Source organism: Schistocerca gregaria, chromosome 1 (genome assembly GCF_023897955.1).
Source record: "Schistocerca gregaria isolate iqSchGreg1 chromosome 1, iqSchGreg1.2, whole genome shotgun sequence".
Taxonomy (NCBI): domain Eukaryota; kingdom Metazoa; phylum Arthropoda; class Insecta; order Orthoptera; family Acrididae; genus Schistocerca; species Schistocerca gregaria.
In genome coordinates this window covers 311,754,999-311,767,545 of record NC_064920.1, presented here as the reverse complement: position 1 = coordinate 311,767,545, position 12,547 = coordinate 311,754,999, and the positions used below count along the sequence as shown (strand labels likewise).

Sequence of the window (12,547 nt, the reverse complement as noted above, 5' to 3'; positions counted from 1 at the left end):
TGCTTCCTCGGCAATAGTTCCTTAGTGAAACTATGAAAAGTTGATTCTCGCCTCTTTATTTCGAAGTTTTTCTCTATGTAGCTGGTCCATTCGAAGAAACTGTTGGTTGAATAGTGCCCGGATCTAGCTGGTTAAGTCCATACACTTGGTGCCTTATGTCTCTCTTCCTTTCCTTATGTTAGGTGAGGCTATACAATTCAGTTGGCAAGAGAATAGCTTTCGAATCTCCAGCCCACCTCATAGTTTCTATGTTTCAAGGTTTCAAGGTTTCGAATTTATGTTGTGGAGAAGGAAATATTCTGGAACAATTTACGCTGAAGGTCAGTATTGTTGCTGACTATCGGATATTCAGGGAGTCTAGATTCCAGAACTCTACATTTATACGAAATTCATTGCCACCTAACTGATACGACCATTCAGTAACAAAGGAAACGAAAATTTCTGTTTGTACATCATCTGTAAAACGTTTGCTGTGTTCTTTAATTTCATAAATACGTCTTGAAGAAGAATTGTGGAGTACCTTATGAACAACGATTATTTCCGGATAAAACTGCCTTAGCTCAGCCAGTATTTTCTCTATGAATTAGAACATGTTGCAATTTTTTACTATTTAGATATCGCATAAATGAGATTTCGAATTGTTTCTTACACGCCTGTGGAGACGTCTCGCAATTTTTTTCAGATTTACGACACTTCGACTGCGCGTGCCTCGTAACAAAATCTTGACACTTATTTCATCAACGATTGTTACCGATAGTCAGCAACAATACTGACCTTCAGCCTAAATTGTTCCAGGATATTTTCTTCTTCACAACATAAACAGAAATACGAAGTCTTGAAATAGTGAAACTATGAGCTGCGTTGGAGTTTCGAAAGGTATGTTCTTACCAACTGAATTAGACGAACACACTCACTTAAAGCCGACAGTACTTTTCACCTGTCTTTCTGTCGTTTTCATAAAAGCATGTGTTCCACCGAAAGCAAGAGTTTCATTCTAAAAAGTAATATTTGTTACTGATGCTTTTCAAAAAGAAACTTGAAGATAATTCGAAGATGTACCTACAAAGAATGGAGAATTACAAGTAATTAAGAAAATTACATCGATCCTTCAGAAAAAAATATTTTATTCATCGTAATGTGTTGTAGTGGTTTTCGGTGACATTCATCAAGATTTAGTGGACATTCTCCGAGCCCTCGCCTGCTCTCCTCAACAGATGGATGCAGTATAGCCAAATTACTCTCCCAATGTTCCGGTATGATCTTTATATTGACAATAATTTAGAGTTTGCAGCTATCATCAACTAAGCTTATCTTTCGCTTAATGGAAGTGGGACACTACCATTAGTAATAGAAGTGCAGTTTGTATGAGAATGTGAATCTGTATTCCGTATCAGAATTTTAAAATAGGTCTAAATTAGGCTGAAGCTTTCGGTATATTCACTACAGTAATTTCCTGTGTTGTCTGCAGACGTACAAGAAAGCCATAGGGCAGTTAACTGCGGGAAAGGCCGTAACTAATTCCAGCCTACCTTTACTCGGACAGTGCTTCTAACAAGAGCTCTCTTCGGCAATACACGCTGCCCCTAGGAGGCTACACTTCCAGTGCTGACTCACCCCAAAGTGTTTCTTGACGTAGTACACCTTCGTCCAGGCCACCTCGCCGCCGTTGTCGGACAGGCATCGCAGCGCGCCGTCGTAACCGGAGTAGTAGTCCGGGTAGTTGCAGATGTCCGGGTGCTCGCACAGGGCGCACAGGTTGGAGTACTGCTTCTCTGCAAGGCAATAACGCTCCATTGAACCACAATGAAAGAATTAAATCGTTAGCTTTTAAACAGTTTAGTTTACCATTAGAATACTTACGAGAGCAACTAACAAAATTAAACAAAGAAATGTTTGGTAGGCAACTGACTGACATAATAAGACCTTTTCTTCAGTACCTGTACACGGATATCTTTCATGTAGGACACAGAACGAAATAAGCATATTCTCACGAAGGTCGCTTAGATATTATCGATCCATTCCTGGTAAATTTGAGATAGTCACTTTATGAGCGTTCGTGAACCATGTGTTTAGCGCAGAAGTATTTGTGTGTGAGACCTGTCTTCTTTGGAAAAGACGACATTTTGTCTAAGGAGTGCGTTATTGATTGTTCTCTAAAATTTTTTTGTTTATTTATAGAAGCAATCACATGTTTATGACACGGGCATAACAGGTTTCGGCCATTCAATGACCATCTTCAGATTCTAAAACAATACAAAAGACAATTTATATTAAAACATAAAAACAAGTGCAATATTTAACCACGCTTTTCAGTAATCTCATGTATTTCGCATAAATTCAGTTAGATTACTAATAAGCGTGGTTAAATATTGAACTTATTTTTATGTTTCAATATAAATTTTCTTTTGTATTGTTTTAGAATCTGAAGATGGTCATTGTATGGACGAAATCGGTTATAACTGTGTCATAAACACGTGATCGCTTCTATAAACAAACAAAATACCTGTCCTCTTCATGTTAAGAGAGAGCACTCAAATTGCGAGATCAGACTCTTTGAGATTGTCGGCGCGCCTACCTTCTCCTGTATAGACAACTTGCAGCACATAACAGTAGAGTGTGCGGCCTGAGCTCCAGGTCATAGTTTTCACCAGAGAGTACAGAGAAGTACTTATATGACAAATACAAAACTATTGAGTCTTTTGTGGCGGTTTATTATACTGACTGGTTCTCGTCCGGGACTGTGATACTTCATTAGTGGCTACTATTGTTAAAAATTCATCCTTTATTGCAATTCACCCTATTCGTGCTGGCGAAACGTCTGAAAAATCATTAAACAAATGTCGGCCGAAGATGACGAGACGAAAGTCAATAGACAATTCGTCAATTGGAAATTCTGAAATTAGGTTTCACTCTAAGACTTATCACGGCAATAGTCAACTTAAGATGGGTGTTTTATTGAAAATATTACGGCGTCACGGTTGCATAAATATGCAGGAAAATTATCTGACCAGCAACATCACTTAATGAAGCAGTTGTCACAAACACAAGACAAAGTATGGAATACACGGAAAGTGCACTGTGTGCACGATCGAGAGGTCTATTCGGAAATTAAGGTCAGCTCGGTCGCGAAATAGACATCACGGTGAAATCAAAAATGTCTTACTTGTAATAGTTAGCTACACTTTCCACCTAATTATCTACGTAGTCGTCTCTCCGATTGAGACATTTGTGGTAGAATTGTACCAACTTTCCAGTAACCTCGTCGTAAAGGACAGCCGCCTGTGCTTTCTACCAATTCTCTACGCTGATCTGTAGCTTGGTATCTGTGCAAAAATGTTATCTTCACAACCAGCGGTTCATGTGAGCAGAGATGAAAATCACATGGAGCCACGTCTACGCTGTGCGGTGATTGATCAATCACTTTCCATCGAAACCATTGCAGGAGCGTCCTGATTGCCCTTGCAGTGTGCTGCCGAGAATTGTCACGAGAAGGAAATGCGTGACAGTTGCATTGTGTGGGCTGCATGGAATCGGGCAAAATCACGCACAAGCACTCATACTTGGCGGGAGACTCTATTTTCTACGTAGTTTTAAGGGCTGGCTGTGCGCTCAGAACTGAAAAGAGCGACGTGGCATGGTCGACGGGCGTATTGGAGACACTATCCAAAAAGTCTATGCAAGGCTTCTTGGGATTTTCACTGTAGCTTCCAATATATATAAAGTTTCTAGGTTTATTCTCTGACAAATGAAAGAAAAATAATAGATATAGAGTATAACCACTGATTTGCTTACTTAGTGGATAGTGGCAGTCTCTGGAACAAGGGGTTAGTGTTCAATCTTGGATTAAATCCAAAATCTTTTCTAATGCTGAAAGTGACCTTCGGCTTTATCATACGATGCTTACAAAAACAGGAAGCAACGACAATAATAGTATTTGGTCGGTACGTAACATATTTAAGTCGACATTTAAAAAGGCTGTGACGTTCTCCAAATCGAAGCGGTCAGGTTAAATGAAGATCTGATTTTCGAGCTATTTCACACTCCTTAGACACAAAAATTCTGTGATAGTACTATTGTTCATATTAATTCTATTACGGTAAATTACCCACAGAAGTAAATTACATTTTATGTTTAAAAATTTCGAGCATCTATATTTAAGGAAACAGTATGTTAATAATCGGAAGGGCCTGACGTGAAGCGAGGAAGACAAGAAAAACTGATATAAAATAGGTTTTTAGCAACAACGGTTGCCAGAAATGGGATAAAAAGAATCAGTTCGTTCAGTGAGCAGGAGATAGAAGGTTTTCGTGCAAAAACAACAGAATGCATATGCAGGTGGAGTTTTTAAGAAATGAATGAACAACTAAATATGATTGTCTGGATTACAAAAGTAAAACTTCGGAGTTTTATTTAAGAGTGTATTGAGTTACAAGAACTTTGCAAGAAAGGCGTTTGCAATTCTGCGTACGAAGAAAAGAGGAGGTGACGAAAGAAGATGATAGGGATTGTTCACGAACAAATGTTGTCAAATGTACAGCAAAAATAAAAAGAGTATAGGAAAAGGAAGTGAACTGGCTAAAGGTAAAAAAGTGAGTAACTTTGGAACAAGAACAATAGGAATTAGGTAGGAGTACGAGGAGGGAAGCTAAACGAAAGCAGTGAATGTTCGCTGTGTGCGGCTGGTAGAGGCAGCAGCGTTGAACACTCACTGAGACGTTTGTTGAGTTCTGGGTCGGCAGACCAGTTGCCCACGAGGCACGCCTTGCTGAACAGGTTGGACAGTTCCCGTAGCTCGTTCTCGCGCGCCGTCAGCGACTTGTCGTTCATGGCACCGATCACGTGCAAGTTGCTCAGCTGCAACAACAGGTGTCGTGGTCAGTACGTCGTGTTATCAAAATATGAAGCAACGTTATTATGGGAAAGAAGGATGGTACTGCTACTCAACCAACAAAGTCCTACAGCAGTCCCATTTCTCACTTGTCAATAGCAGAGATATAGGCTCGCATATCGATTGATTGTAAAAAGTGAACTTATATTAGCTACCTGTTAGGACAAGGAATGTGTACAAAGGAGCTTAACATTACAGGTTACTTGTCATCATCTCACGATTGAAATACAGCATTGTATACTTTCAGCATGTTATATGTAGCTTTGTACAAGTTTCAATCATTTTCCATCTCCACCTCCATTTCAGCATTACTAAGGTGCGCGTCATTTATGACGGCGGCCGAGTTTAGGTTCGTTCTGCGCATATGACGTCACAAAACACAGTCAGCCAATGAACAGAGAACGACATTGCCAGAGCTCGACTGCAGTGCACAGCACGGACGAGTGTCTTCAGTTTTAGAAACGTTCAGTCATAAATAAAGTAATTGAACAAAAGCAATGTCTTGATAGCAGACTTTCTTTTACAGAAAGTTTGGAAAAAACATTCTTTATACCAATTGCTTCACATTCTATTAATTAATTAAACCAAACAAGTAATAAGGCTCCTAATCAAGTGATAGCTAGGAAAGGTGTTTGTATCATTTCCACTAACCGCTTTTTCGCAATAAAGAACAGCGGTAATTGTTTATTTCCTGTTGTACTTTGACAAACGTGAGTAATTCATAGTCATACCAACAGTGTTTGTCGGTATCTTGCGTGACATTTTTAGGAGCCTCCATGAATTACATTAAATGAAGAGCTGCGTTAGCGTAATGGTTAAGGTTCCGAGTTCAATTCTTGAGCGATGTTTAATATTTTCTTTATTTAAAAACAACATCGAAATGTCTTACTTCATGAATTTTATTCGTTTGAATGCAATTTTTTGAAATTTCTAGTTGCAACTAAAATCGACCATACGGAAAGTATACGCTAGGGACTTTTACCTATGCAAACTCTTCAAAATTTCGTGTAATGGTTTACTACATCTAATGCTGCACAGTAACTGCGTTGAACATCGAAACAAAATTAAGTCATTTATGGGGGGAACGTATCAGTCAAGAAGATGTGCAAAAATCAAATTTTTGGGCCAAACAGTTTTTGTGAAATCGAATGATAAAGTGTGTCAAAGCAGTCGAAACACCATGTGTCTGCACAGGCGAGCAGTGCAATATAACAAAATCGCGCACATCGCGGATTGCAGGAAGCACGTCTCTGTAGCAGCGAAAGGGTTAATGCGGCCGTGGTAGCTTTACTTTAGAAACTGCGCTCCCCCCCTAAACATAAGTTAGCGAACTATACTACGGCGCTGCTTCTCTTGGTACGTACAACTGCCAACGCAGCAATCTCCCGCGTCTGGGCGGGCATGCGCGAACCGCCAAGATAAAAGAATTGAACTATAGACGGTAATCTGCGTTTCATCCAAAACCACACTATGCTCAAGATAAGGTGAAATGTTTTCCTGTCATCATAATCCTTCTGGCCAACAGCGATCCCGTACCTGACACATTTCCATCTCTCTCCAAGCTTTCCTCTTTCCTTTCCATTTCGTTTTTGGTTTCCTTTTATTCCATCTCAACTGCTAACTTGGTTACGTCTCACTTCTCCCCAGACAAGGTTATTTCTGCTCCACATTTCATTCCTTTCCTTACTGCTACCACATTTTATGTTAACACACCGTTATCTGCATTAGACAGGAAATTAACTTAAATCAGTGGTAACAGATATGACATTACTGTAATGTCAACGTTCGTTATTATTATTATTATTATCAAGCGTTATTCGTGTACTATACACTTGAAAAAGTTAACTGTTAACAGAATATTTATGAATTTTGGTTAGATATAGGATACAACCCGAAGGTCATCTTCTACTCGCTAAACTATGTGTATTATTGAATAAATAACTCACGCTGTTTTCATTGCAACAGAATTTCTAATAAATTTCTGGTATTGGAAGCAAGCAAAATGAAATATTGCAGAGCGAGTGAATCAAAATCCATTACTAAAATTTTACATCCGTAAGTCAGTATTTGCAATTATAGTTCGTTTGGTGGCTGATGGGCTTTCATACTGCCAATCTCGAAGTATGTAGATTTGCACATGGGGAGTCGGAACTGCATTACCTTTTCATTTTTTTAAACTTCAATGGTCGAAATGACCTTTTGTCACAACGGTTTCTATATCTACGACATACACCAAGTTTCTGAGGTATGGGGAATCCCTACTTAACCTTTGTTTCTCCTTCTTACTCCAAGAATGAGGTAGTTCGAAAGAAGGTAAGAACATACTAACTCCCATAACGTTGTCCCCATTGAACTATTGCGTCAACATCAACCCTCATTTTCATTCTGATGTGGTTTACTGACAGGACAGATAACGTTGATCCAGAAATAAAATTACTGTTGTATAAATTAAGGCACATATGGTAACATTCACACGTATTGAATTAGTACCATGTTAAAAACAACTGATGACTTACAAGTAGCTAAATCCAATAATATTTTACTAATGATACTTTAAAGTTTTTGTAAGATATCTGAAGTTCAAAGTAAACCTTCTTGTTTGGTAATTGTAAATTGACAATAAAATACCACCAGTCAAAAATGCTTTTAATGTGTGTGTGAGTGTGACAATTTGTATATATGTGTGTGGACTTCAAAATTATGGGGGGCAGTGTCTCTCTAAAACGGTAACAAAAACAGTTAGCACCTTCTCTTCGGAGGAGCGCTCGCTATATATGGCTGGAGCAGCAGCAGCAGCTACCGTACCTTGGTGAGCGGGATCTTGTAGCCGACGTTGCGGCCAACCCCTGTGTGGCAGGACTTGAGTCCTCGCAGGTCCTGCACGCTCCTCAGCGGCTGGTTCTTGTGGATTACGGCCACGGCCTCGTATCGGAACTCCTCTGCAACAAACCGATGGCAATGAGGTCATGTCCCCCACTAATGTTCTCAAGTGGTTTCCCCAGAGGTAACTGTGTAATTTGACCACCCGCCCAGCAAGCGAGTGCACCCTCAGTAGCTCGTTATTCACACTCTGGGAGATATAAACTGAAGAGCACATGCAACGATACCACATACAAGAATTAACTCCCTTCAAGACGCCAGAGAGTCTGCATTATTATTTGACTACACAGAATTGTGAAATAATTTTCTACAATGAATACGCAAAATACGTTGAGCAATAATTCACGAAATTTTCTTCATATTAAAGTGGTATATTTTGCGCAACAAGTACCTATGACAACAAACGGGAGACTTCGTTTGGTCAAGGGAAAAACTGGAACAAACGGTGAAATAACTAGCACATAAGATAATGGACTGTTCGGTCCACTAACATTATTTAACGAGATCAGGAAAATCTGGCACAGTCGACTCATTTCGTATTACAGTGTTGGCACTAAAATTTTTGTAGAGTGGTGTCTTTTCAGTTCAACAGCAAGATTCCAAAAACAAGAGCTACAATTTTTTTCTGTGTTGTCACTCTAAAACTGATATACTGCAATCGAGCTTTGGTCACCATCTACAGTTGTATTCACTTACATTTCCTCTCACATCAACCTATCTACTCCTCGATACCTCAGGATGTTTCCAATCGACCTATCCATTCTTTTAGAGAAGTTGTGTCATAAAGGACCTCTCTCTCCTACCCGATGCGGTACTTCTTTACGGCTACCAGATTTACCCATTTAATCTTCAACATTTTATGAAACATCGCATTCCAAATGCTTCTCTTCCTGTCTTGCAATATTTATCGTCCACTTTTCCCTATCGAATCGTTTCATAAAATTTCCTAACATTTTACTTTATATTCCATGTTAACATATACATCTTTTTTCAGATATTTTCGTTCTTTTTGCCATTACCGGAGTGCACCAACATTTATAAGTAAGTAAAATCGTAAATCTCACCGAAACTTCAGGTACTTTGGTTAAATATCAGTATTAAAAAACATGTGACGATATTGCTGCTTCCATGGTGCTCGCTATAAACGAATTAAATCCATCAGTAACTTCAATCCGTTGTGACGTAAACTGCACGCACGAAAAACTATTATGAAACCAGATAAACTCTTTACCGAAAAAAGTCGGTGGCGTACTGACATAGAGGAATATTTATTATTAATTAGAGCTAATAATTCAATTTAAGTCCCAATAATTTACAATACACACTCCCGTCAGCGTGTAAAATGAAGCATCGGAGAATTCAGACGTAAAAGAGGAGAGACACATTTAATGTACATGTATTATATTGCGTTTACTTCCAAAAATGAATTATTCTATTTAGTCTGAGAAGTAAGTCATCGAACACTGTACGTGAAATCTTTTTTACGCGCATACTTTTCGGGGCAACTGATCTACCTAGAAACGTTAGACTTAAGATTATGAATCAGAATTACATTACTGGTCACTAAAATTGCTACACAACGAAGATGACATGCTACAGACGTGAAATTTAACGGACGGGAAGAAGATGCTGTGATATGCAAATGATTAGCTTTTCAGAGCATTCAACAAGGTTGGCGCCGGTGGTGACACCTACAACGTGCTGACATGAGGAAAGTTTCCAACCGGTTTCTCATACGCAAACAGCAGGTGACCGGCGTTACCTGGTGAAACGTTGTCATGCCTCGTGTAAGGAGGAGAAATGCGTACCATGACGTTTCCTTCTTTGATAACGGTCGGATTGTAGCCTATCGTGATTGCGGTTTATCGTATTGCGATATTGCTGCTCACGTTGGTCGAGATCCAATGACTGTTAGCAGAATATGGAATCGGTGGGTTCAGGAGCGTAATATGGAACGCCTTGCTGGATCCCAATGGCCTCGTATCACTAGCAGTGGAGATGACAGGCATCTTATCCGCATGGCTGTAACGGATCGTGCAGCCACGTCTCGATCCCTGAGTCAACAGATGGGGACGTTTGCAAGACAACAACCATCTGCACGAACAGTTCGACGACGTTTGCAGCAGCGTGGACTATCAGCTCGGTGACCATCGCTGCCGTTACCCTTGGCACTGCATCACCGACAGGAGCGCCTGCGATGGTGTACTCAACGACGAACCTGGGTGCACGAATGGCATAACGTCATTTTTTCGGATGAATCCAGGTTCTGTTTAAAGCATCATGATGGTCGCACCCGTGTTTGGCGACATTGCGGTGAACGCTCGTTGGAAGCGTGTATTCGTAATGACATACTGGCGATACACCCGGCGTGATCGTATGGGGTACCATTGGTTACACGTTTCGGTCACCTCTTGTTTTCATTGACGGCTCTTTGAACAGTGGACGTTACATTTCAGATGTGATACGACCCGTGACTCTACCCTTCATTCGACCCCTGCGAAACCCTATACTTCAGCAGGATAATGCATGACCGCATGTTGCAGGTCGTGTACGGGCCTTTCTGGATACAGAAAATGTTCGACTGCTGCCCTGACCAGGACATTCTCTAGACCTCTCACCAACTGAAAACGTCTGGTCAATGGTGGCCGAGCAACTGGTTCGTCACAATACGCCAGTCACTACTCTTGATGAACTGTGGTATCGTGTTGAAGCTGCTTGGGCATCTGTACCTGTACATACCATCCAAGCTCTGTTTGACTTAATGCCTAGGCGTATCAAGGCCGTTATTGCGGCCAGAAGTGGTAATTCTGGGTACTGATTTCTCAGGATCTATCCACCCAAACCGCGTGAAAAGGTAATCACATGTCAGTTTTAGTATAATATATTTGTCAAATGAATACCCGTTTATCATCTGCATTTATTCTTGGTATTGCAATTTTAATGGCCAGTAGTGTAGTTAACACTTAGGTTTTTATCCATTACTTTAGCAGCTATTGCCCTTTATTTATGAATACCACGGGAAGTTTGGCATCACCTGAGAATCAAAGCGGAAACGACATGGCAGAATAGCTTTAGAAAGGTCTCAAATGAGTAGCGTTGCTTACCGTTAGGTTCTTCCTTGGTACGAATTTCCTTGAAGACTGCGAAGTGGTTGTCGCCATTGTTGGCGGCAATGTACATGTCCTCAGGGTCGACGGGTACGAAGTCTGCCTTGTGAGTGTGGACCTTGTCCAGGCACTCCAGCCTGGAGCAAGAGGCGTCCTATTAAACACCACTCGGAGGCGCCAAGAATTTGCACAATAACAGTGAGCTTATAAATTAAATTCTAGATGGTCTACCGTGTGGCTGTCAGTTTATATGAGATATTGCTAGAAATGTTTTTCTGGCGCTACCTCAAGTTTATGGTGTCTCGTTATCGAGACAGTAAAGGTTGAGGAAAAAAAAATCGAGGTCCGCCCCCCCCCCCCCCCCCCCACACACACACATAGTACTGCGACAGGCTCAGATCGTATAAAATATTTTTCCGTCTGTTGTGAATTAACATAGAATGAAGAAATAACAACATTAAAAAACTACTGTTATCAGATTTATTTTTCACAATTTAATTGTTATTTGTTTAAGGCCTTCAAAGGAAGCAATTAGTTTTCTTCGCTGAAAATTAACATGAAAAATTCCCGCTATAATTAACCTTCAGTTTTACTGCATTGGTGTTCTCTATGAATTTTGACTAGGCAGCTCTTAACTTAAGGGATAAAAATTTATTTTACGGTGTAATACAATTGGGCTCGTGTGGAAAGCAGACGCACCAGATAAACTTGGGTAAAACGTCAAAAACATAACATTTTCCACATAAACAGTTCGCAAGGATACGCACCTGTCCCTGGCGGGCACACAAGTCAGATGAACGCCATCCTGCTTCGCCAAGTTGTTACATTCGTTCAGCACGATCTCCGGAACGCATATTTTGTCTGTAAGAATAAGAAACATACCCAGAATTAGCATTCAGAAAAAAAACATTTTCAATTAAGTGGTACATATTTTCACCGACGGCCTATATCTACTAGTAATCGCGTTAGCTGCTATATTTTCATCTGGTTACTGAACACACTGCGAGACAGAAAAAGTGAGAACGTGAAAGAAAGAAAGACAGAGACAAAAGGAGGGAGGGAGAGAGAGAGAGAGAGAGAGAAAGAGAGAAAGAAAGAGAGAATGTTGTTTGTTTCTTTTTTTATTTCTTTTATTTTTTTTTGGAGAAGCGAATCATGTTTCGGCACTATTGTGCCATGTTGTGTGAATTATCATTTACAATTTTGTGGCTTTAGTTTTTAGTGAATATTACAGCATTTCTTTTCCACGAAAAACCGAGACCACAAAATTATTTTAAGCTACACATTGTAACACAACAATACAAACAACCAACTGAGAATGGCGCAACTGAACTCAAACGTATCAGAAAAACACACAAAACCAAAATACTGGGTCTTTCGAGAAGGACGCGTGCTCCTAGTTCTTATTCACTATTCTGTAATCATAGGAAAACACTACGATGGAAATAGAACGCAATCATGTCGATTAGACACGTCCGTAATAGTACCTTTCAGAAATAATTATTTGTTTAATTTACATTTTCAGCAGATACAAAACTTTTTGCCACATACTTAAATATCTGGAACACAATCTGTCACAGATCACTGCTGCTCTCTGACAGGAACACTCTGCATGTAGACATGTCTCACCGAATTAGTTGATTTATCTAACACACAAATTCTATAAGTAAAA

At 40.0% G+C, this 12,547-nt stretch overlaps 1 protein-coding gene across 1 annotated transcript in view; it reads right to left on the bottom strand.

Annotated features, from left to right (window-relative positions):
* Positions 1–12,547, bottom strand: part of LOC126343175 (transferrin) — a 61,551-nt gene that overhangs the window by 36,588 nt on the left and 12,416 nt on the right. Inside the window, exons 2-6 of the mRNA XM_050001918.1 lie at positions 11,643–11,736; positions 10,873–11,012; positions 7,694–7,827; positions 4,710–4,854; positions 1,615–1,772 (exon numbers count right to left, since the gene is read on the bottom strand). Of these exons, the coding sequence (XP_049857875.1) occupies positions 1,615–1,772; positions 4,710–4,854; positions 7,694–7,827; positions 10,873–11,012; positions 11,643–11,736 (671 nt within the window). The remainder of the gene's footprint in view (positions 1–1,614; positions 1,773–4,709; positions 4,855–7,693; positions 7,828–10,872; positions 11,013–11,642; positions 11,737–12,547) is intronic.